Source organism: Eubalaena glacialis, chromosome 11 (assembly GCF_028564815.1).
Source record: "Eubalaena glacialis isolate mEubGla1 chromosome 11, mEubGla1.1.hap2.+ XY, whole genome shotgun sequence".
NCBI lineage: Eukaryota > Metazoa > Chordata > Mammalia > Artiodactyla > Balaenidae > Eubalaena > Eubalaena glacialis.
In genome coordinates, this window is record NC_083726.1 from 14,395,238 (window position 1) to 14,420,987 (window position 25,750).

At 46.9% G+C, this 25,750-nt stretch overlaps 1 protein-coding gene across 1 annotated transcript in view; it reads left to right on the top strand.

The window, feature by feature from the left end:
* LARGE1 (LARGE xylosyl- and glucuronyltransferase 1) overlaps positions 1 to 25,750 on the top strand; it is a 598,072-nt gene that overhangs the window by 567,054 nt on the left and 5,268 nt on the right. The window contains 2 exon segments of the mRNA XM_061204391.1: positions 617 to 895; positions 22,842 to 22,988. Of these exon segments, the coding sequence (XP_061060374.1) occupies positions 617 to 895; positions 22,842 to 22,988 (426 nt within the window).

The following is a 25,750-nucleotide window of genomic DNA, read 5'->3' on the forward strand; positions in this document are numbered from 1 at the left end:
AGGGTTTGGGGGAGAATTCTGGGAAGTGTCTGGTGCATAGTAATGAGTCAGTAATTGTGTTTATTATTACTCTTGTTTTTACTGCTTGTTTTAATGCTCCTTGTAACTCATGGCCTCAGTTTGGCTAAATCTCCTATGGCTGGTCCCTGCTTCAGGAGAGTGGTAGGGCTGCTGTACACCTTTGCTGAGGGAGAAGGAGAGGTATTGGAGTTTTAAGCTGGAAAGGGATCTTTACATCATTTCATGTATTTTTTCCCACCCACTATTGAAAAGAGGAGTCTGAAAAGAAAAAGCTTAGTATAGTGGGATGTGACTCTCTCCATATCACCCCTCTGGTTGGAAGCATTCAAAAACTAGACACAAAAAGGTGAGTGTTTTTGTGCCCATTTTATAGATAAAGGAACTGAGGTTTGGTTCTTGGCCTCCATCACACAGTGATTAACATTTAGAGCAGGGATTTGGATTTGGCGCTGACTGACCAACGGTGGATGGAGATGGAGTTCCCCAGCCCCAGGCTAGCGGACGGGACGAAGCGGGGATACACAGAAGACACCCGTATATACGCAGATGAGGCCCGCGCATGCGCGGATGGGTCAGGTTTCCCCGTCTCTTGCAGGCTCCAGATGCTCGAGGCCATCTGCAAGCACTGGGAGGGGCCCATCAGCCTGGCCCTCTACCTGTCAGACGCTGAGGCCCAGCAGTTCCTCCGCTACGCACAGGGCTCTGAGGTGCTCATGGGCCGCCACAACGTGGCCTACCACATCGTGTACAAGGAGGGCCAGTTCTACCCCGTGAACCTGCTGCGCAACGTGGCCATGAAGCACGTGGGCACGCCCTACATGTTCCTGTCCGACATCGACTTCCTGCCCATGTACGGACTCTATGAGTACCTCAGGTGAGGACCCATGGGGCTCAGGCGCGGGCGGTGCCGGAGCCAAAACCCCCTTTAGGATCGTCGTCTAGTCCAATGTTCCCTCTGTCGATGGGTCAGCCAAGACCCAGAAGGGGACAGCACCTGCCCACGTCCACCCATAGATAAATGGCCCCTGACTGCCGGGTTTGGAGGGGCAGTTAGGCTATCAAGTGTCTGCATTTTTACGATGATCAGACTAGAACCCCAGTTGGCCTCATGAAATGTTTATGGCAGAGCTTGGTCCAGGAGGCATCTCCTGTCTCCCAGTCTAATGCTCTTCCTATAGCTTTTATGAAAACATATCATTCCTCTTCCAATTTTGAATCAGACAGCCTTCATCTAACCATTCTAGAAAGATCACTGCCTATTCTGGAAAACAAATCAAAGTGGTGGTGATGGCTAACATTTATTGAAGTGCTCGCTGAGTGCCAGGCACTGTTCTGAATGCATGACAAGTGGGATTTCATTTCCTCCCCTTGCGGAGTCCCTGCCACGGGTACTATTATCATTCTTTATGTTCCCAGCGGGAGACTGGGAGCGAGATGCGGAGCTCACACTAAAGTGGGAGCTGGGGTCAGCCGGCCTGACTCTCTGTGACTCCTTGCAGCTCTCCCCATGTGGGGCGGGGGGGGGGGGGGCAGGCGTCCAGCAGCTGGGGAAAGCTCTCAGCTTGTTGCGTTTATTATGGAATAACAAACCATCTGAACTGGAAGGGACTATAGAATTCACCTAGCCCAAAAGTCCCCACGTGAGCAAGCTAAAGTCACAAGATGTAAATGGTCAAAATTTGTTTTAATCCTTTATCACTGTCGTTTGTCAACATGAGTTATCTCTGCTGCCAAGTGAGTACCTTCCTGATCCAGGTACCATGAGGGGTGGTTTGCATATATTAATTGTCCTGCTGGAGCCACACATCAAGCCCAAAAGGCAGGCATGGTTACCCCCTCCCTTTTATTGTGGTGAACGGTGAGGCTCAGAGAAGCAAAGTAACCTGCTCAGGTGCACCTAGGCTGCTCCAGGATTTGAACCAGTATCTGTCGGACCCCAGGTCTGCAGCCTGCCCTGCTTCATACTTGTCTGGCTGCTCTGGGGTTTATGACTGTCCCAAGCAGAGCAGGGTCTGAATTCTCTCTCTCCTGGTCTCTTGCCCTCCCCGACTTCCCTCCCTGTGTGTGTGTGTGTGTGCGCCTGTCTCTGTCTCTGTCTGTCTCTGTCTTACTGTCTGTCTCACTCTCAAAAGAGCTCCCACAAGAGTCTTTAAACCTTTGGTACTAAAGCCAGAGCATGGATGTGATACGAGCTCCCTCCCTGCCCTGCTCTCTAGATCAAGGGAAGGCAGACTATTCTCTGTCCACTCTCTGAGTCAGGTTTCCTTGCAGGGTTATCTTGGGATGCCATAGCATCAGTCTCTCCCCTCTGAGCAGGTGGAGTCCCTTCCAGACTGTCTTTGTTAAGAACAACAGGTGATGAGAAAACCGTAATTCAAAGAGTCATGCACCACAGTGTTCATTGCAGCTCTGTTTACAATAGCCAGGACATGGAAGCAAACTAAGTGTCCATCGACAGATGAATGGATAAAGAAGATGTGGCATATATATATACAATGGAATATTAGCCATAAAAAGAAACGAAATTGAGTTATTTGTAGTGAGGTGAATGGACCTAGAGTCTATCATACAAAGTAAGTCAGAAAGAGAAAAACAAATACCGTATGCTAATGCATATATGTGGAATCTAAAAAAAAAAAACAAACGATCCTTACGAACCTAGGGGCAGGACAGGAATAAAGACGCACATGTAGAGAATGGACTTGAGAATACGGGGAGGGGGAAGGGTAAGCTGGGACGAAGTGAGAGAGTAACATTGACACATATCCACTACCAAATGTAAAAGAGAGAACTAGTGGGAAGCAGCTGCATAGCACAGGGAGATCAGCTCGGTGCCTTGTGACCACCTAGAGGGGTGGGATAGGGAGGGTGGGAGGGAGACGCAAGAGGGAGGAGATATGGGGATATATGTATACGTACAGCTGATTCACTTTGTTATAAAGCAGAAACTAACACACCATTGTAAAGCAATTATACTCCAATAAAGATGTTTTTAAAAAACAACAACAACAACAACAGGTGAGCGACCCCGAGTCAACATAACCCTCAGTCGGGGAGGATGAGAGGTGTCTTCCCAAAAAGCATCGGCTGTGGTAGGGAGCAGCATGAACCCTAACTCCTGACCCTGCAGGGACTCCAGGATGGAGCTGTCTTCCAGCGCCAGCTGGGCCTTGGGATCCCAGTGTGTGGAGTGAGGGCGCCCCCGTGTGGCCAGACAGCACTTTCAGCCCCTGATTCCTGTGAATTGTGAAACCTCTGCAGCTTGCAGCATGACAGGCTCTGGGTGTGTCGGGCGGGGCTTCCAAGGGAACAGATGGTAGGGGTGAGGGCTGCCCTCCCCCAGCAAGAGAGAGACTTCGCTACTGGACCACAGCCCACCTTCTGGGGCTCTTCTGCGGGAGCACCCGCAGAGACTTCCTTCCAGCTAGTTGAAGGTGAACTGGCCCCATCTTAAAAGTCTGTGGTCTCTGCTCCCCCATCCAAAGACTATATAATTTTGCCTCGTGGGCCTCGTGATTTGAAAACCATTACACACGAACAGACTGCGTTTTATGTCGTCTTGCTATGTTTTATTGATCAAAGACGTCAATAACTGCTAATCATGACCTTACCCAATGTGAGATAACTGGTATTGCCCATTAATTAGCATTTCCTTACTGCACAGTCACCTGAAGTTTGAGTTGGCCTTTAGCCACCTCCTCACAAGAAGGTGTGTGGTTCCCCTCACGCATTTTGAAAGATTGCAGATTGCCCCTGAAACCCCATTCCTTTCTTCACAGGCCCTATAGGAGTCCAGAGACCCTGAGTTGAGAATAACTGATCTTGTCCAGTGCTCTTTTACTGCACATGTGAAAACAGACCAGAGAAGGAAAGCGACTTCCGTCTAGAGTGAAAAGAGAGTGGGACTTTCCGGATTCTTTCTTCTCCATCCATAGTATCCATTCATTTAGTGAGTAACCATTTACGAGGCACCTTAGGGGCCCCCATATCTGTGAACTACACAGATAGGATCTGTGAATCCCAGAGCTTTAGACCAACAGGAATGAGAGTTGAGCAAAGACGCAGACTCCTTAGGTACTGTGATAGGTGTGTCCTCTCCCAGGGTTATCAGCCTCATCTGGTGGGGAGGCAGTATAGGAAAGGATGTCCTGGAGAGGTTAGATCTAAATGGAGGCCTGAGGCTGAGCTGGAGTTGGCCAGGAGAGGGGACGATGTTCCAGGTAGAGAGAGAGATCCATTCTGGAGAGGCAGGTGGCCAGAGCCCTGATGGGGAGAACAGCAAGAGATGATGTGGCCAGAAATGTAAGCCAGGGTGGGTCCCTCAGGACTTCTCATAAAATACGCTAAGGAGTTTGGGCTTTATGAGGCGGGGTGGGGGGGTGGGTAATGGAAGATCACTGAGAGAATGGCATGATTAGATGTGCATTTAGGGAGGATCCCTCTTGTTGCATCAGGGAAGGATCACAGTCAGTAGGGCCAGAGGAGATAAGTTAGGGGACTCTTGTGTTCATTCTGGTGAGAGATGTTGGGGGCCTAGCGAAGGGGTCAGAAGTAGCAGCAGAGACAGGTAGATGGACCAGAGAGAGATTCCGCAGCTGGAATCAGTAACTGTCTGCAAAGGTGGCTGGGCTTTGGAAGGCAAGACAGGGAACCTCTTTCAAATGTTGTCACCTGAGACTTCCTTTTCAAAAGCCTGTACCTAGAAGTCCTGCCTGCTTTGGCCTGTGTCTCGTGCTGGCCCCCTCTTGGTCTGCTGTGCCCACGTCCTTCCTGGACTAAGCAGGATATCATGGCATTGACTCTGAGTGTCACGGTAGACAGGCACCTGCTGCGACCCTGGTTCCAGCTCGCACTCTGGGCCATAAAAAACTGTGTGACTTCCAACAATTCTGTTTTTTTCAACCCGTTTCCTCATTGTGAAATGAATAAATGGACTTATATCAGGAGTCACAAACACACATGCCTGCTGGGGCCAGGACCTTGGCCTAAAGGAACCAAGGATGCTGAGTACAATTCACTAGGGAGACCGGAGCCCCCATCTCAGGCAGCTGCCACCTCTGCATTCTGATTGTGGAATTATTGCTCTGGAGAGGGTAGAGGGCAAGGCTAAGGTCTTTATAGTTTTCAAGAGGAGCTAGAAATCTGGATTTTCATGTTTTAATTTTTAGTGTTGACAACTAATTTTTTAAAAAATTTAAACACTGTTGAGTCAGACCAAACATGTCTTCAGGATGAATAGAACCTTCTCGTCCCCACAGACCACCAGTTTGTGACCTCTGACCTTTTTAAAAAAAATTTTATTGGAGTATAGTTGATTTATAATGTTGTGTTACTTTCTGGTTTACAGCAAAGTGATTCAGTTATACATATACATATATTCATTCTTTTTTAGATTCTTTTCTCATATAGGTTATCACAGAATATTGGGTAGAGTTGCCAGTGCTATACAGTAGGTCCCTGCTGGTCATCTATCTTATGATATAGTAGTGTGTGTGTGTTCATCCCAAGCTCCTGATTTATCCTCCCCCCCACCTTTCCCCTTTGGTAACCATAAGTTTGTTTTTGATGTCTATAAGTCTGCTTCTCTTTTGTAAATAAGTTCATTTGTATCTCTTTTTTTCATTAGATTCCACATATAAGTGATAACGTATGGTATTTGTTTTTCTCTGGCTTATTTCACTCAGTATGATAATCTCTAGGTCCATGCATGTTGCTGCAAATGGCATTATTTCATTCTTTTTTATGACTGAGTAATATTCCATTGTATATATGTACCACATCTTTATCCATTCCTCTGTCAATGGACATTTAGGTTGCTTCCATGTCTTGGCTATTGTAAATAGTGCTGCAGTGAACATTGAGGTGTGTGTATCCTTTCGGACTATGGTTTTCTCCAGATATATGCCCTGCCCAGGAGTGGGACTGCCAGATCATATGGTAGTTCTATTTTTAGTTTTTTAAGGAACCTCCATACTGTTTTTCATAGTGGCTGTATCAGTTTACATTCCCACCAACAGTGCAAGAGGGTTCCCTTTTCTCCACACCCTCTCCAGCATTTATTGTTTGTAGACTTTTTGATGATGGCCATTCTGACCATTATGAGGTGCTAACTCATTGTAGTTTTGATTTGCATTTCTCTGATAATTGGTGATGTTAAGCATCTTCTTATGTGCTTTTTGGCCATCTGTATGTCTTCTTTGGAGAAATGTCTATTTAGATCTTCTGCCCATTTTTTGTTTGGGTTGTTTGTTTTTTTGACATAGAACCGCATGAGCTGTTTGTAAATTTGGGAGATTAATCCCTTGTCGGTATGACCTCTGACCTTGATCATTTCTAGGAATTAGAATTTTGAGAACTGGTAAGGAATACGATTCTATCAGAAGTCCCAAATAAGCGTGCACTATCCTTTTCACGTGAAGATAACCATATTGACTTGCCATTAGCTTAAGGAAAAATTTCTTCCGTGTGAGGTAAGTGTTATTACAGGTGACCAAACTGAGGCCCCAGAGAGGTTAAATCTTAGTGTCAGAGGAGGAAGGTGGCCACCCCCTCTACAATAGCCTGCTCATTAACGGAAGGGGCTAGATCCCTCTCAAAACTCAGGATACCGGAGCAGGCTGATTGGCAGCCCTTCGATTAGACCCCCAAACACTTACCCATATCACCCCTTTTGGGGAGCCTACTTGGTTACCAAAAAGAGTTCAGCATCATAGCTCCCTGAGCAGTTGCTTAGCAACCAGCTATTATCATAGCAAAAACAAACAGATCAACTGGAAAATAATGAAATCGGTTATATGCGTGGGCATAGCTGCAGAGTTTCACTAAAATATCACTCCCACCCCTTCACCTGTGTCTTCTAAAAAATGAGGGTGGAGATGTGCAGCTTTCACTCCTGATCTCAGAAATGTCAAGTGAAATTCAGCAGGCATGGCGGAAGTCACGCAGACCTGCCTTTGCCTGCAGGTTCTACCGTGCTTATCGAGGATGTGACTCGGGGTTGCTTATTTCGTCTCCCCAGTCCTCTGCTTCCTCAGTTAGTAAAGGGGCTAGTAATAGCTTCTTGCGGGGGTCTAGTAGGTGTTCAACAGAAGTTAATTTTCTGTGCTTTGGCCCATTCTCAGCACTCAGAACTGAACGTCTTTGCCAGGCCCCCGCCCATAACCCCCACTGTTGCGAACTGCCGCCTTCAGTACAGCCTGGTAACTTCGTGTAACCATCTCTTTTTTTTTTTTTTTTTTAATGAAATGAGAAACTATATACTCATGCTCATTCACACCAAAAACTATTGAGTGAGCACCTACTATGTGCCAGGCAGTGTGCTGCATTGTGACAGTGCTGTCTCTGGATTCGCTCGACCTGCATCTCAACACTGAGCACTCCTTACTCAGCATTTCCTGGACCTTGGGAAAGGTACTTAACCCTCAGACTTTCCACCTATGAAGTGGGGATCATATTCTTTCTTCGCTCTTAAGGTTCTGGGAAGGTTAAATGGAATAGTACTTGGAAAGCACCTAGGACATGCCTGGCATGTTCTACATTCCACAGATATACACTGTGCATCTGCCATGACCAGGCTCTGCTCTAGGCACTGGGGCTTCCGCGGTGCACAGCACAGGCCGGGTTCCTGCCCTCATGGGGTTGCATTCTAGGGGGCGCTCCAGCTGCATGCCCTGCTGCTGCTCTTGTCATTATCAATACAGGTACAGAGATAAAAGATGATACAGGAGCTCAGACTCACAAGATGACGACCCAGTGTGGGTGGGCTGGGAAGGCCTCGAAACTAGGTGATAGTTCAGTTCAGGCTTTAAGGACTAATAGGTATAAAGGCATGAAATATCTTGGCATGTTCAAGGAATGTTCCAGAATGGTAGAGGCCTAGACGGCTCTGTCAGCTGGGACGTCCCACATCCATGAGACTGGGGCAGGTTTCTCACCTCTTTCTCTAACCCAGCAGAATCCTCACCTTTGTTCAGTGCTTGAAGCTTTAAACCTCTGTGCTTTGCTTTGCAAATGTTGCCTCTCTTTCGAGGAGACAAACGTGCCACGTTGGTTGAGACTATATCCTCAGAGTGTACAGGAGTGACAGATTCCAGTTTTATTGTGTTCTCTACAGGATGACATCTAACCGCCCTCCCCCATCACGTGTCCCCTGGCACATGATGGCGGCTTTGTAAACACTGGTTGAATGAAGGACAGAAATGTGAACAAGGCCAGGGACAGGTGGCGCCAGGCGAGGCCGACTGGCTGCTCGATGAGGGACATTACCAGGTGGCATTCCCTTGTGTACATTCGTCATTTTGTTTCTACTGTAGCATTTAACATTTATTGAGCACGTATTAGAGGCCAAGCAATGTTGCAAGCACTTTCGCATGTATTTTGTCATTTAACCTCATCACAGTTCATTTAACAGATGAGGATGCCTGGGTGAAATAACATGCCCACAGGCACAGCATCACTAAGCAGACATCTCGCTTATCCTGGCTTATCCAAAGGCGTTCTGTGCTTACTGTTTTTATAATATTTGTTTGTTTGTTTTATTGAAGTATAGTTGATTTACAATGTTGTGTTAATTTCTCCTGTACAGCAAAGTGATTCAATTATACATATATATTTACATTTTTATATTGTTTTCCATTTTGGTTTATCACAGGATATTGAATATAGTTCCCTGTGCTATACAGTAGGACCTTGTTGTTTATCCATCCTATATATAATAATTTGCATCTGCTAACCCCAAACTCCCACTCCATCCCTCCGCATCCCCTTGCCCCCTTGGCAACCACAAGTCTGCTCTCTCTGTCTGTGAGTTTCTGTTTTGTACATAAGTTCATTTGTGGCATATTTTAGATTCCACATATAAGGGATATCATATGGTAATTGTCTTTCTCTGGCTTATTTCACTTAGTATGATAATCTCTAAGTCCATGCATGTTGCTGCAAATGGCATTATTTCATTCTTTTTATGGCTGAGTAGTATTCCATTGTATATATGTACCACATCTTCTTTATCCATTCATCTGTCGATGGACACTTAGGTTGCTTCCATGTCCTGGCTATTGTAAATAGTGCTGCAATGAACATTGTGGTACATGACTCTTTTTGAATTATGGTTTTCTCTGGGTATAGGCCCAGGAGTGGGACTGCTGGGTCATATGGTAATTCTATTTTTAGTTTTTTGAGGAACCTCCATACTGTTCTCCACAGTGGCTGCACCAATTTACATTCCCACCAACAATGTAGGGGGGGGTTCCCTTTTCTCCACACCCTCTCCAGCCATTTGTTTGCTGTTGTGCTTAACCTGTTTATTGATCCAAACACCTGATGGGCTGATCTCTACCATCATCAGGATGGCCATGATCATCCTCACAGGTTGTAGTTATCAAGTGCATTCTATGCATTGAAGAACTGTCTTAAGCTCTACATGAGATAATCCATTTAATTCGTACAAAACCCCACAGCCCAAGTCCTAATATATCCCCATCTCAGAGAGGATAAAACAGTGGCACAAAGATGTAACTTGCTGGAGAGAACGAGCAGGTGAGTGTCCAGGTAGGGCCTGAATCTGGGCAGGCTGCCCCAGAGCTGCCCTCTGAACTGCAAAACTCTTGATGGCCCCTCCAGTTAACCTCCAGCTCACAGCTAACCCGGGGCAGCACATAGAAAGCACCGCTGGATGTTCAGCCGTGATTGCTAACAGCAAACGGGGCAGTGGGGTAATTAGATAGGAATGAATAAGGATGTTGAGAAGGACATGAGATTCTGACTGTAGAGTCCCTGGCACAGAGCCGGGCGCAGTCAGCGATAGCTTTTTCTTTTATTAACATGCCCCAAAAGCTCATTCTTAGCTTCTCTTTCCTTCCTGCCCCTCCCTGCCTGACAGCTTCTCCCTCTGGATGTGTTACTGCCATCAATTCAGGAACCACCCAGTTTTGCTGGCCCTGGGGGCCCCCCAGCTCTCAAGATGACTCTGCCCATCTCTGCCCGCATCCCTGATGTGTCAGTCTCACGGTGCCACGCCCTGTAGGCAGCTTTATCTCCCTCATTTGCAAGTCCTTGCTGTTGTCCCCACACCCCTCCTGGAAGCCTGTCTGCTGGGAGCTCATTTCCTAGGCAACTATAATAGAATCTGAGCAAACCCCATTACCTGGCCTCCTGTGCAGGGGAGTGCAGCAAGGCCTGGGACGGGCTGTGCCCAGGTCTGCCTCCACAGTTATCATCTGAGCAGATGATAAGCACAGCTTAACTCTGCTCCCTCCGCCCTCTCTGCCCAGAGGTAGGTTGCTAAGTCCTGAAAAGTGTTATTCAGATGATTTCCCATTGCTCTGGTTGGAAGCCATGATTCTATCTGGTACTCTTGAAGGTAGGCAATGTAAGGGGTGTGGGGGGCACCTGGGGACCAGGGGGCTTCTCAGAGCCACAGACACACATGTACACGTACACATGCACCTATCTGTGCTTCTCACTGGCTGGTGTCTGTGGCCACGGTAGCCCTGCTGCTCCTCAGCATCTACCGGCTTGCTCACTGGTTCTGTTTGCACCGCGCCCACGTAGTTCCAGGAATGAGCTGAAATCAGAAAGGTACGGGGGAATCTCAGCCTTCTCTTCAAATAGGGATCACCCCAACTGTGCCCATCTACGCCTCGTGAGCCTCGTGGGAGGACCCAAGGGTGCAGGCAGCCTGTGCAGGCTGAGGAAGGGAGAGAGATGTTTACAAACACCGCCCCCCCCATGCACCTGGTGGTGTGCTAGGTGCTTGACAAATGTTTTTTTGGGTTTTTTGTTTGTTTGTTTTGTTTTGGCCTTGCTGCGCTGGCTGTTAGTTCCCTAACCGGGGATCGAACCCACGCCCCCTGCAGTGGAAGTGCAGAGTCTTAACCACTGGACCACCAGGGAAGTCCCCAAATGTTATCTTTTTTAATCACAAACGTTATCATTTTTTAAATGCAAAAGATAAACTTGATCAAAAGTCGTATGTATTTAAGTGGCAGAACTACAATTGCCACCCAGCTCTGTTGCTTCCAAAGGGCTGTCTTCTCAGTACCACCCTCTGTCTCACATAAGACAACTGCAAATTGATTCCTTCATTCCCTGCGTATTTATTGCATGCCTGCTGTGTGCCTGACACAGTGTCAGAGCTAGAAACATAACCATGAACAAGGTTCATCCTTGACCTCAAGCCTAGCAGAGCTGATAGGTACATAAGCAGGCACTCTGCGTGTTATTACCACTGCCACCACCCGCCATCCTCGGTGAGCAAAAAAGTCCAGGATGATGCCCACCATCCCTAATTATTAGAGAAATGCAAATCAAAACTACAATGAGGTATCACCTCACACCTGTCAGGATGGCCAGCATCAAAAAGTCTACAAGCAATAAATGCTGGAGAGGGTGTGGAGAAAAGGGAACCCTCCTACACTGTTGGTGGGAATATAAATTGGTACAACCATTATGGAGAACAGTATGGAGGTTCCTTAAAAGGCTATAAATAGAACTACCATATGATCCAGCAATCCCACTCCTGGGCATATATCCAGAGATAACCATAATTTGAAGAGATACATGCACCCCAGTGTTCATAGCAGCACTATTTACAATAGCCAAGACATGGAAGCAACCTAAGTGTCCATGGACAGAGGAGTGGATAAAGAAGATGTGGCACATGTATACAATGGAATATTACTCAGCCATAAAAAAGAATGAAATCATGCCATTTGCAGCAACATGCATGGACCTAGAGATTATCATACTAAGTGAAATAAGTCAGAGAAAGACAAACACCATATGATAATCACTTATATGTGGAATCTTAAAAAATGATACAAATGAACTTGTTTACAAAACAGAAACAGACAGACATCAAAAACAAACTTATGGTTACCAAAGTGGAAAGGAAGTGGGGAGGGATAAATTAGGAGTTTGGGATTAACATATTCACACTACTATATATAAGACAGATAATCAACAAGGACCTACTGTATAGCACAGGGAACTCTACTCAGTATTCTGTAATAACCTATGTGGCAAAAGAATCTGAAAAAGATACACATATATGTATAACTGAATCACTTTGCTGTACACCTGAAACTAACACAACATTGTAAAACAATTGTACTCCAATATAAAATAAAAATTAAAAAGAAAAGTCCAGGACGAACCAGTCCCAAAGAAGATGTAGCCCCATCATCAAGGGGGACACATCAAGGCCAACAGAGGTGGGCAGGGGAGGTGCAGGGAAGCAAAGTTCTCTAATTGGCTGCACACAAAGCCCTAAGAGAAAGCGTGATACTGTTCTGGGGTTTCAGAAACAGACACGCACTCCAGCACAAATTTCTTTCCCTCCTCCCATTCCTTGTAATATAACTTTCCTGTGAGTGAGTCCTGGGAACTTGTATGAGCATCGCTTGGATTCCTTATAGCACAGGGTTGATTAAACAATGGGCTCTCTGACATTTGATGCTGTGGACATCTGAGGCTCAGGAAGCCGACGTCTCATTCTCTCTGGGCATCCTGACGGCAGCCCCAGTGCCTTCGGCCCCATGGTTCCGAGCAGTTTGTCACCTGTCAGCATCAGCCTCAGCCATTCATTGCACCAACACAAAGAAATCAGCCCAATCACTCCTGTTATAGGAGTGGAAGCTCTCGTGTCTAGAGAGTGAGGATCTCCATCCCTGCCCAGGGAGTAGGGGCAACGAGATGTGTCCAGATGGTAACCAGCATCAAGAGGGCTAATGCATAAAACGATTACCCTGATCAAAGCCCAAGAGGGTGGGAAGATGTTCTCCAGAATTCTGGGACGTTGTTCTAAAGCTAAGGGCAGCGGGAGTGGTCTTTAGCACCAAGTGCAGAGAAAAGTCAAGAAAGATGAGAATGGAGAAGTCTGTTGGATTTGACAATGAGGGGCCATTGCCAACCTTGGCCTGATCCAAGGAGTCAGAGGCAGACTGTAGTTGTTAGAGAAGCTAGTGGATGGTAAAGAAAAAAAAAAAAAATCACCAGCACAGGAGGCTCAGTAAGCCAGGAGGTCAGTGCCCGTCTCTGCACCTCCAAACGCTACCTGTGTTGTGGCCTCTGCCCAGTTAGCTGCTACAACGTGTGATCCACCATTGGGATGCCATGTAAGAAGCATCAGCATGCAGGCTGCAGCCTCCTGCCATCTCCCTCCATCCCCTTCCTAACCTCTCCCACCAACTGCCTTAATCCATGAGCTCCAAGAAGCTCATTGCTCTAGCTGCAAAGTCACCACATTGACAGACTTGGTCCACATAGATCCTGTGATTATTGATCTTTCCAGGTTATTTCTACACTGGTGCAGCCTTAATTCATACAATGATGATTTTATCATCATCATCATTTGTTGTTTTAAGGCAAATTACTTAACCTTTCAGAGTTTGAATGTCTTCTTCAGTAAACTGGGAATACTAGTACTTATGTCATAGTGTATCAGCAATGATTCAAGGGGTAATGTCTATAAAGTGCCTGGCACAGTGCTTGTTACTGAAACGTTGAAGAAATACAAGCACTTTTGATTACTGTTTATTGACCACTTACAATGTACCAGGTGTGTTCTAAGAAATTCAGTTCCCCTGAATCCTATATGCTTTCTTATTTCCAAATTTTGCAAATACCTTGAACCCCCTCCCCTGAGTGGCTAACTTCTGCTTTTTTTTTTTTTTTTTTTTTTTTTTACTTCTTATTTATTTTTGGTTGAATTGGGTCTTTGTTGCTGTGCACGGGCTTTCTCTAGTTGAGGCAAGGGGGGGGCTACTCTTTGTTGCGATGTGCGGGCTTCTCATTGCAGGGGCTTCTCGTTGCGGAGCATGGGCTCTAGGCATGCGGGCTTCAGTAGTTGTGGCTCGCAGGCTCTAGAGCACAGGTTCAGTAGTTGTGGCACACGGGCTTAGTTGCTCCGTGGCATGTGGGATCTTCCCGGACCAGGGCTCGAACCCGTGTCCCCTGCATTGGCAGGCGGATTCTTAACCACTGCGCCACCAGGGAAGTCCTACTTCTGCTTGTTAGAACACAGCTCAACCAATGGCATTTTTCACAGAACTAGAACAAAAAAATTTTGAATTTATATGGAAACATAAAAGACCCCGAATAGCCAAAGCAATCCTGAGAAAGAAAAACAGAGCTGGAGGAATCAGACTCCCTGACTTCAGACTATACTACAAAGCCAGAGTAATCAAGACAATATGTTACTGGCACAAAAACAGAAATATAGATCAATGGAACAAGATAGAGAGCCCAGAAATAAATTCGTGCACCTATGGTCAATTAATCTACAACAAAGGAGGCAAGAATATACAACAGAGAAAAGACTTCAATAAGTGGTGCTGGGAAAACTGGACAGCTCCATGTAAAAAAAATGAAATTAGAACATTCTCTAACACCATACACAAAAATAAACTCGAAATGGATCAAAGACCTAAATGTAAGGCCGGACACTATAAAACTCTTAAAGGAAAACATAGGCAGAACACTTTTTCACATAAATCACAACGGTATCTTTTTTAATCCACCTCCTAGAGTAATGAAAATAAAAAAAATAATAAACAAATGGGACTTAATTAAACTTAAAAGCTTCTGCACAACAAAGGAAACCATAAACAAAACGAAAACACAACCCACAGAATGGGAGAAAATATTTGCAAATGAAGTGACCAACAAGGGATTAATCTCCAAAATATACAAACAGCTCATGTCGCTCTGTGTCAAAAAAACAAACAAGCCAATTGAAAAATGGGCAGAAGAACTAAACAGATATTTCTCCAAAGAAGACATACAGATTGCCAATAGACACATGAAAAATACTCAACATCACTAATTATCAGAGAAATGCAAATCAAAACTACAATGAGGTATCACCTCGCACCAGTCAAAATGACCATCATCAAAAAGTTGACAAATAATAAATGCTGGAGAGGGTGTGGAGAAAAGGGAACCCTCTTACACTATTGGTAGGAATGTAAATTGATACAACCACTACTGAGAACAGTATGGAGTTTCCTTAAAAATCTAAAAATAGAACTACCATATGATCCAGCAATCCCACTCTGAGGTATATATCCAGAGAAAACCATAATTCAAAAAGATACATGCACCCCAATGTTCACTGCTGCACTGTTTACAATAGCCAAGACATGGAAGCAACCTAAAAGTCCATCCACAGATGAATGGGTAAAGAAGATGTGGTATATATATATATAATCAGTATTACTCAGCCATAAAAAAAAGAATGAAACAATGCCATTTGCAGCAACATGGATGGACCTAGGGATTATCATACTAAGTGAAGTCAGAGAAAGACAAATACCACATGATGTCACTCATATGTGGAATCTTTTTTTAAAAAAGATACAAATGAACTTATTTACAAAAACAGATTTACAGATATTGAAAACAAACCTATGGTTACCAAAGGGGAAAGGTGGAGGGGGAGGGATAAATCAGGAGCTTGGGATAAACACCCACACACTACCATGTATAAGATAGATAACCAACAAGGACCTACTGTATAGCTCAGGGAACTCTACTCAATCCTCTGTGATAACCTATATGAGAAAAGAATCTAAAAATGAATGAATATATGTATATGTATAACAATCACTTTGCTGCACACCTGAAAATAACACATTATAAAACTACTCCAATAAAATTAAAATTTTTTTTAAATGTATCATCTTAACCCATCTATACATTAAGTGTATAGTTCAGTGGCCTTAAAAGAATATTCTCATTGTTTTGCAGCCGTCACCATCATCTATCTCCAGAATTCTTTGTGCCTTCAAAACTGAAACTCTGTAACCGTTAAACAATAACTTCCCATTCCCTCTCTGCTCAGTGCCTGATAATCTTTAGTATACTTTTTGTCTCTATGAAAAAATGAAAAGGACACGGCTCAGTGATGGGAAGTTCCACACCAGAGAGCCTTCACTTCTGCCTGTCTCCCTCCCTCCACTTTGGGCTCTGTCAGGACAGAGGTTATATCTGTTCACCCAGCTCTGGACTCAATATTTCTGTCTGGCTTCATAAATATTCACTAATTAATGAATATATTATCTTAGTTCTCTCAATAACCAAGCCTGTGAAGTATTTATTATCATCAAGATAAGGAAACAAAAGGCCAGAGTTAAGAAAATTGCCCATGATTACACGGTTAGTGAAGTGGTGTTGAGATAGAATCAGCATCGTCTGATGTGGAAGATCAAGCTCTTTTTCTCACTCTTCAGCCTCTCTTCGAACTGGCAGCCCCTGAGAGAGACCCATTCCCCACAAGGGTTGAAAATCGTTTTAGTTGGCTCCTCTTGAAACATCGGAATATCTGGCCATCCCGTAGGGTAGCACCTGTATTACATGAAGGGCCTCGTGACTGACCTCCCAGCTTCTACCCAGGCGACCCTACAGTCGGCTCTCAGCACAGCAGCAGAGTGATTCTTCTAACACAGAAAACAGATCCTCTCACTCCCCAGCTCAGAGTTCCCTGGTGGCTCCCCATCTCACTGAGTAAGATCTCAAGACCTTTGTATTAGTTTCCTGTTGCTGCTGTAAGGATGCTGAAAAGGGTCTGTGGAGGCTAAAATCAAGGTGTCAACAGGGCTGCTCTCTGGAGGCTCTAGGGGAGAATCTGTTTACTTGCTGCTGGGAGACCACCCACATTCTTTGGCTTGTGGCCATATCACTCCAGCCTCTGCTTCCTAACTCCCTCTTAGAAGGATCCTCTCTGTTACACTGAATCCACCTGAATAATCCAGGATAACCTTCCTATCTCAGCATCCTTAGTCACATCTGCGGAGTCCCTTTTGCTGTGTAAGGTAACGTAGCTGCAGGTTCCTGGGATTAGGAGGTGGTTATCACTGGGGGAGAGGCGGGGGAGGCATTTGCCCACCACACCCTTCAGTGATCTGTAAGGCCCTGTATGATCTGCAGCACCCTCTCCCTCCCCCGTGGCCTTTCTGGTCCCCTTCCTAGGTACTCTCTCTGTTCCTTACTGTGCTCTTGTCATTCGGACCTTTGCACTGGCTGTTTCCTTAACCCAGGTCACCACATGGCATGCTCCCTCGCTTACTCCAGGTATTTGTTTTAGAAATCCCCTTCTCCATGACGCCTGCCTATTTAAAAGTACAACCCATTCTCCACCTCCGGCGTTCCTAACACCCCTCACCCGGCTCCGTTCTCTCTCAGCAGGTCTCACTTTCCAACACACTATGTGATTCACTATTTGTTCTTCTCGTCTGTCCCCCACCTGTAAAATGTCAGCCCCACGAGGGCAGGGATTTCTGCCTGTTCTATTTGCCAGTGTATCCCAAGTGCTTCAACAGTGCCTGGCACAGAGTGGAACAAGCGAGGAACCAATGAAAGAGCAAAGTGGGAAAATCTAGGGTGGGCGCCAGGCTTTATGAGCGCGGTCAGGCTGGCATGAGAAGAGGGACGGGCACTCATGCCAATGGCCAGCACACATCAGTGCTTGTCATCTGCCAGGCACGGATTAAGCATTTTATGTATAGGAACTCATTCAGTCCTCACAAACACCTTCTGAGATTAATGCTGTGATCACCATCCCCATCTTTATAGACAGAAACTGGGGAACAAAGAGGTTAAGTAAGCAGCTGGGTTGCAAACCTAAGCCTCGCAGCCTCAGCGCCCTCATCTTCACCACTGATGAGGTGACGTCATTAGAACCACACAGTGTATCCCTGTTTCTTATTTCTCTGAGACACTTTCCCGTAATCTCTTCATGCCAGGAACCTGGGCTGTTTTCCTGGTGACAGAGACCTGCTCTAGGGCAAAGGATGGAGTTAAAGAGAGAGGAAGAGAGGGTGTGTGTGTGTGTGTGTGTGCGTGCACGTGTGCATGCATGTTTCTGCATACGCAGTCAACTGCCAGGGTCAGTCTTCAGGTTTGGTCATTTTAAGCACCAGGAAACCCATCTACCTAACAGTGTACTCTCATGCTGTTTCTTCAACTTAGCGCTAAGCCCCATGAACGCCTGCAGTCTCTGCCCACCTCCGTCCCCTCAACTGGCGCAGGAAGCCTTGCTACTCACATCCCCCCCACCCCAAACCCGGTCACCAGTTTTACCAAATGGGAGCAAAAAAGGCCATGAACTATTTGCATACTTGAGTAAACTAGCACGAGAGGCTGAGGGGAAAAGATGCACAGGAGAGGAGATGGGGGACTTGGAAGACAGGCACCACCCAGCTCACGGTTTGCTACCAGGTCAGCTCCGCCAGACTGGAAGGGATGAATTTACTCTGTCAGAAACACCTGAATTGTTTTTGACATGAGGGAGGACTCGGGGAGCTGGCTGGAGACCGAAATCAAATAAACTCTGTTTCCATAGACAAGCAGGCTGGCAAGCCAGAAAATCTGTCCTGGTTGTGGGCAGTTTGTGGCCTTTTCTGAACCCTCTCCCCTCGTACTTTCTCTTGCACCAGGCCCACCAGGAAGCTGAGCTGGGAAAGGGGACACAAGCTCATTTGTTACTCAGTTATTCCAAGTCAGACGCATGCCTGGCTCTAAATGATTATTTCATCCTCACAGCAGTTCCGATTGGTAAGAGAGGAGTGTTACCTCCATTTTACAGATGAGGAGCCTGTGACTACAGTGTCGCCAAGGTCACAGGAGGGTGGCAGGCAGGACCTGAACCTGGTGCCAGCTGCCTCTGAGTCACTGTGTTTGCCGTGCTCGGTTATACCAGCGGGTTTCTCATTTACTTCTGTAGATACCTAGGGTGTCTTTTACAAGTTTTCAGTCCAAAAACGTTCTAGTAGGTTTGTGAGTATTTTTGAAGGGGTTCTGGACAAGGGCAAGTGGATCAATCAGTATTCTTCAGAGAAACAGAACCGTAGGATGGTTAGGTGGCTGGGTAGTGATTTTAAGGAACTGTGATGACTGGCGAGTTCGAAATCCGTAGAAACCCATGTCAGTAGGCTGGAAACTCAGGCAGGATTTCTCTGTGACAGTTTTGGGGCAGAATTCCTTCTTTCCCAGTTAAGCTCAGTTTTTGCTCTGAAGGCCTTCAACTGATTGGAGGAGGCCCACCCACATTATCAAGGGTAAGGGCCTTAAAGTCAGCTGATTCTAAATGTTAATCACATCCACAAAATACCTTCACAGCAACATCTAGACCTGCTTCTAAGGCAAAATGGGGTTATTATAGAAGCCTCTTCTTGGAATAGAAGATAATTCCCCCTCTCATGGTCCCTGTACATAGGGGCAGCTCTGAGCTGTGCTTCCCCGTGTGAAGCCCTGGCCGGGACTGACTGTTTGACCATCCAGCTGGGCACCACAGCCCAGCCTAATTGACACATAAAAGTAACCATCAGGAACAGCAGCCATCATGTAGTCAGCACCTAGTATGTGCCAGGCACTGCACCAGCACTTCCGCACGCGCCGTGTGCTTTTTCTCATCAAAATATTTAACCCATGCATGAACTCGGAGACTCAGAAGGGTTCAAGTGACTTGCCCAAGAGGAGTGGTGGAGTCAGCTAGAAACCAAGTTTGCCTGGTTACTACTGTACCAGACTGCCTTCCAAAATCTTCAGTTTGAGTACTCTAGACTAACCAGTCTCAGAGAGATGAATGATGGGACCCAGAACCACTCGGCTGGTCAGAGCTGGCTGCAGAACGCAGGTTTCTTGGCTCCCAGGCCAGCCTTCCCACCTCGCCATCCTGCCCTCCCCTGCTCCTGGAGGATTCTGCACTGGAAGCACTCCATCCCCTGCTAGACTCGCTTTCCAGGTAGAGCATGGCCACGGACCACGCAACTCCAGGTGGTCAGCAGGCCCAGCCAAGGTAGTATGTGCTACAGGACACAGTGCAGGAAAGCCCAGGCTGCCATTACCACCGTCTCAAGGAACAGATGTGCTCAGAGTTGGTGCCCTGAAACCACTTTGTTGCTGAAACAACTTCCTAATGAGACCCATTCAGGACATCAGTATCAAAGCCTCCTTGAACTGAGGCTGAAACGGACCTGTCTAGTGACAAATCCATCTCCGTGGCATTTTGTGTTTTAGCGAGGTTAAAGGGAATTTGCAGAAAACACTTGAGAGTCTGATGCTCTCTGTGCAGAGGGAAATAAGGTTTTCTAGGACTCAGTTTTGTAGGGCATGCTGCTGACTGGGTCTGCTTACTCTGGGCCTTGCAGTATATTGGTGGGTTTGTTGGAAGCAACAGAAACCAGTGCTAGGCACTTAATTAAACTGAAAAGAAATCAAAGGGGGGAGAATGTTGAATGGTTTATCTTATGGAATCAAAGTAGGATTTGGAAAACCAATACTTGAGACCATAATTAACCCTGGGCAGCTCCGGGCCCCTCTGCAGTAGAAGTTCAGAAACCTCTGGAGTCTTGCCTGATGTTAGTGCAAGTCAGCTCTGTGATCTCCAGTCTCTGCATCTGTTCAGATTTCCAAGAGTGAGAAACTGATTTGCTCAGCCCAAGTGTCTACCCCTGAACACCCGGCCCTGGCCGGGGCTTCACCTGTGTCAGCATAGCTCAGAGCTGCCCCTATGTACGGGGACCATGAGGGGGAATTATCTTCTATTCCAAGAAGTGGCTTCTATAATAACCTTGACTGTAATAGTAATTTGGGGTTTATATAGATAGAGACATCCATGTTCATAGATCTCTATATCTACTGTGTATGTGTGTACACTTCACCATTCCCTTCATGGTTCAGCCCTCCTAGCCTCCCACTCCATTTCCATAGCAATCATATCTTCAAATAATTAACTGCAAATGCAATCTCGAGCCCCAATTTAGAGATACTTGCCCTTGGGCTTTAAGCATCCTGAGACATTTCAGATGAGAATGTAAGCACCAGGTGGGAAGAGACTTTGGATGTTTTGTTCTGTATTTCCAAGTGCCAAGCACAGTGCCTGGCACGTAGTAGGTGCTCGGTGATTGTTGAATGAATAGCAACCACCCATTAGTGCTGGGACATCTTCCCTCCTCCCTCCAGGGGCTTCGCCACCTGATCCAAGGGTATTCTTTAGACCCATATGTCCCATCCCTAACACCCATATCTGTAAATAAGGTACATACCTCTCCTGGGGGAAAGGTAATGAGCTCCAGCTCTGCCCATGTCCAGTGTAGGGTTGATATGAAGGAGAATGCCTGGCCATCAGTGAGGAAACCTCAGTTGTTTGGATGAAGTCATTGCTCAGAGAAGACAAAGAGAGAAATGCAGGCCAGAATGGGGTGACTCAGACCTCTGGTCCTCCAACCAGCTACATATAGCTCACCCAGATTCTATCTTGGTGTCATCGTTTATAAATCTCCCCTGAAATAGTGACATGAGGGCCATGTATTATTTGGTATATAGTTAACTTAAGCATAATTATAAAGAGTGAAGTGCAGCTGATATTTGGAGGATTCCCATGTCAATTTCCAGTCTATCTCAACCACCCCCTCTGCACTGGGAGCTGGTGAGACCCCTTAACCAAGAGTGGTTTCCGAGACCTGTCCTTATATTATCCTGACCTGGTCCAGGTTCCCCCTCATTTGTTGCTTCCAAACCCTGCTGCCGTTCTTCCTGGATCGCCGCTCTGTTCTTGTCCCACGCTGGCCAGGACTAACGTGTTCCTTCCTTGTAGGGTGGCTCTTGGCAGACCAGCCCCGGTCCCTGCGTATGCACAGGCTCAGACTCCTGTTGAGTGAAAGTGACTTTAAGCAGCAAGTAATTGTATTGCTCTGGAGGGCCGCTGCTGTATTTTTGCAAAGTGCCTTCAATGCCTCGCATTACCCCAAGGGAGACTGCTTTCTCTGTCTCAGAGATAATGAGCAGACAGCCCAGGCTGGCCTGAGACCTGAGGGGCAGTGGTCTGAGTAGGAAGCCCGCGTGAAGTATCAAAGCCACGGCCAAAGAGATGCTGGAAGGTGAAGCCAGGGAATAGGACAGCACTGCAGTGTAATAGGGACCATTTGTCGCTTCCAGCCTGCCATGTGCCAGGTGTACCAAACAGTACTAGTATTTCTGTTACCTTGTCTGGTCTCCACAGCAGCTCAGGGGCGAGTTATTATTGCCCCATTTTAGGGAGGAACCTGAGGTCGTGAGAAGCTAAATCACTTGTACACTATGGCAAGACTCCTAAAGTGGCAGAGCCAGGATTTAAATCCTGTCCGTGTTCATTACAAGCCTCGTGCACTGTGACCTTTCTGGGCCTTTCTCTCTTTCAAAGGATGGCCACAGAGCTGGGCCATGGCAGATGAATCCAGAAGGCAGGACATGGGTCTCAGAGGAGCAGAAGACCAGGCTCAGAGGCCAGGAGTGAATGAGAGGATGAGGGATAGCAGAGCTCTGGCGCATTTGTTGCTGGCTGCATGGGGTGTGTCTGGCCAGTTCGAAGGCTCAGGATCTGAAGGAGTGAAAGGATTGAAGAGTCACAGAGACGAGACCCACAAATGCCCAAGTTGATGATCACCTCATTAGCTTTATGTCCCACTCTCCTGTGGCCAGTGGTGCACTAGGAGCGTGTGGCCGACCCAGCGGACCCAGCAAGTAGGCAGATCTCCAAACCCTGTGCATCCCAGACACTTGGCTTTTGCACTTGGCTCTGACAGGGGCACACACTATGAAAGTGAGGGAGGGTCCCAAGCCTCTCTGTTCACTCTCCAGGAAGACTCCGCTCTCTGGTCCAGAGACAGCAGGGCTCCCGAGTGGCGTTGGACCAGCTACCTGGCCTCCCCGGGCCTCGGATCCCCCATCTTTAACCCGAGAGGCTGACCCCTCCCTGTGCCAACCACCTCCACGCCGTCCCGTGGGGAAGGCCTCTGCCTGGCATCACAGGGACCCTGTCTCTCTTCCTGCCCACTCTCCAGGAAGTCTGTCATCCAGCTCGACCTTGCCAACACCAAGAAGGTGATGATCGTCCCTGCGTTCGAGACGCTGCGCTACCGGCTCTCCTTCCCCAAGTCGAAGGCAGAGTTGCTGTCGATGCTGGACATGGGGACCCTCTTCACGTTCAGGTGAGTGGCCCTTACTGCCGCCTCCTGGGGGAGGGGGAGCCTGAAGCCCTTCTCGTTCCTGGGAACCCAGGCGCCAGAGCAGCTGGCCCAGACAGTTGTCGCTGGCATTAGACTATTTTAAGGCCAAAAAGAGCACCGCTGGCCCCAAACTGTGTGCTTGGAGTGTGTTTCTCTTCCCACGTGCCATGCGCTTTTTTGTACATGTGTGATCGACCTGTGTGTCCACATGCAAGGACAGGAACGCTGGGCAGGGCAGTCAGCTTATTTCTTTTCCTACTTTACTCGGTTTAAGTTCCGCTCCTGTCTCCCGGCTCTGATTCCTCTCTTGGTTTGTTTGTCCATTCAGTCATTTGGTAAGTGCGTTTCGTCGTGTTAGTGCCGTGGAGGCCGTCTCGCTTTTTCTTGTGGGTGGTCTGTTCTCCGAGGTCCTCGGGCCTGGGATGGGCAGCAGTAGCTTCAACCACGAAAGTCATCAAGGTGACTCCAAGGTTGGACACAACAGATGCGGCAGCTGACTTTCCTGTTGCCCGAGTGACAGTTTCGAACAAACCCTTCATTTCCCTGATTTCCTAGACCCCTGAGTCCTGCAGAAACATCGCAGAAGAGCTACCCTTCCGCCTGTCCAAAGGGCCCAGAGAGTCTGCAGGATAGCACAGGTGCCGATGGCTTCTGTCTGCAGGGGACAGGCTACAGCATTAAGGGTCGCGCCCCTGCGGGGGGAGTAGGAATCCTGCTCGGTCTCTTGACAGAGCAGTTGGAAGAAAGAGAGAGCTGCGCCTTCCTTCTGCTTCCATTTTAAAGAGAGACCTCCCTTTTGAACCGTGTAAGAATGGCCAACACTTCCTTTGAGCTAAAGAACATACATTTGTAGGCAATCTGAATTTTATTGGAAAGATCATAATAACTTAGGTTTTCATACCACTGTTAAGTCACTAGAAGTTTCTGGAAGGTTTTCTCAAACATTATTTTGTGAAATAATTTTATCAGGTAGGTTATTCATGCAACGATTCAGAGATGCTGCCTTTTCACCTTTTATACAGATAAAGGAATTGAGGAGTGGAGGGGTCCTGGGGGAGCCAGGACTCAAACTCTAGCCTTCTTCCTCCCTCCAGAATTCTGGAAAGTAGCCTCAAAGAGTTAATACTCCACCAACCAATCCTCCTTTCTTTTTGGAAAAAAACAATAACTACCATTTATTGAGTGCTTAACATGAGCCAGGCCCTGTGATCAGCTCCTTTAATCCTCACAACAAATCCATGAGGCAGATATGTTGTCCCCATTTTACAGATAAAGAAACCGAGGCTCTGAGAGGCTACATAACTTGCCAGGCCACACAGCCAGTACATGACAGAGCCCGGATTCAGCCCAGGTCTGAGGAACTACAGAGCCTGTGCCCTTAACCGAAGTACCATCAGACCACTGATCAAGTCCTGAATTTTCTTGCCAGTGTTTGAAGATGCATGCAAAAATAGAGACTCTAGATGCCATAGCCTGATGGCTGACCACCCGGCAAATTTCCAAGACATCCTTCCTTCCATCTCCATCCCCAGATTATTTAAGAACTCATTTCAAGGCCAAGTCCGTGGGCCTGAGAGCTGGGGTTTGGCCTGCTGTGTCCGTGATTGCTGCTCTGGCCAACAGCTTGCAAGCCACCATGCCAAGTGCTAAATTACAGACCTTCCCTCCGAGAAATTGCTTTTGTCACCTTCCCTCCAAATGATGAACTCTTAAGCCTCCTAGCAGCTGAAACCTACTCCGCACTGCACCTGGAACGAGAAATCACCCACACACCTACACATCCGTCCTCCAGGGCAGCGGTTCTGAGTGTGGTCCCTGGACCACTAGCCTCAGCATCCCCTGGGAGCTTGTTAGAAATGCCAGGTCTCAAGCCCCACCCCAGACCTACTGGATCAGAAACTCTGGGGGTGGAACCCAGAAATCTGTTAGAAAATAGTCCTCCAGGGGATTCTGATACACACTCACGCTGGAGAACCTCTGCTCAAAGCACAGTGCCCCACATCTCTTCTAAGCAACATCCCACAAGGTGTACCCAGGAAATCTCTCTCATCACTATGTTTGGAGGCTGAGGATGGTCTCAGAAAGCAAGTCCTGGAGACCACTGTCTACTGGTCTGACAGTAGGTTTCTTGGGGCATTTTCTGAAGCTTTTCTTTCTAGAATGTTCTTTTTATTGGGCCCCGTCTGCTGTTTCACTAGAGTCTCAGCCTCCTGCCATCTCTTTGTAGCTTCCAGAGGCACATTCCTGCCCCACTAACTGGCTTCTGTCTCAGGTACCTCTCAAGTTTTTAGAGTGCTCATTCATTCATTAATCTGTTCAACTTAGTGCACAGCCATTGACTACTTGCTCTAGATATAGGCCAGAGAGTGTGGTGACAGTGACATATAAGAGAGGTAACCCAGCATAGTGGTTAAAGGTCCTGGCCCTTGAGCCAGGCTGCCTAGGTTTGAATCTCAACTCCGCCACTGCTATTTGTAACTTGACACTGGGCACGTAATAAGAATTTAGAACTATAGGTATAGCATGTACAATATAACCAGTATAGAGTAAGTGCTTACTAAATACTGGCTTATTATCATTATTTTTGTATGGTTGTATTCATTTTTACTGCTATATAACAAATTACCACAAGTTTTGAAGCTCAAAACAATACAAATTTATTATGTCACAGTCTCTGAGGGTCAGAGGTCCAAGCATGGAATGGTTGGATTCTCTGCTTAGGGTTTCGTTTGGCTGAAATCAAA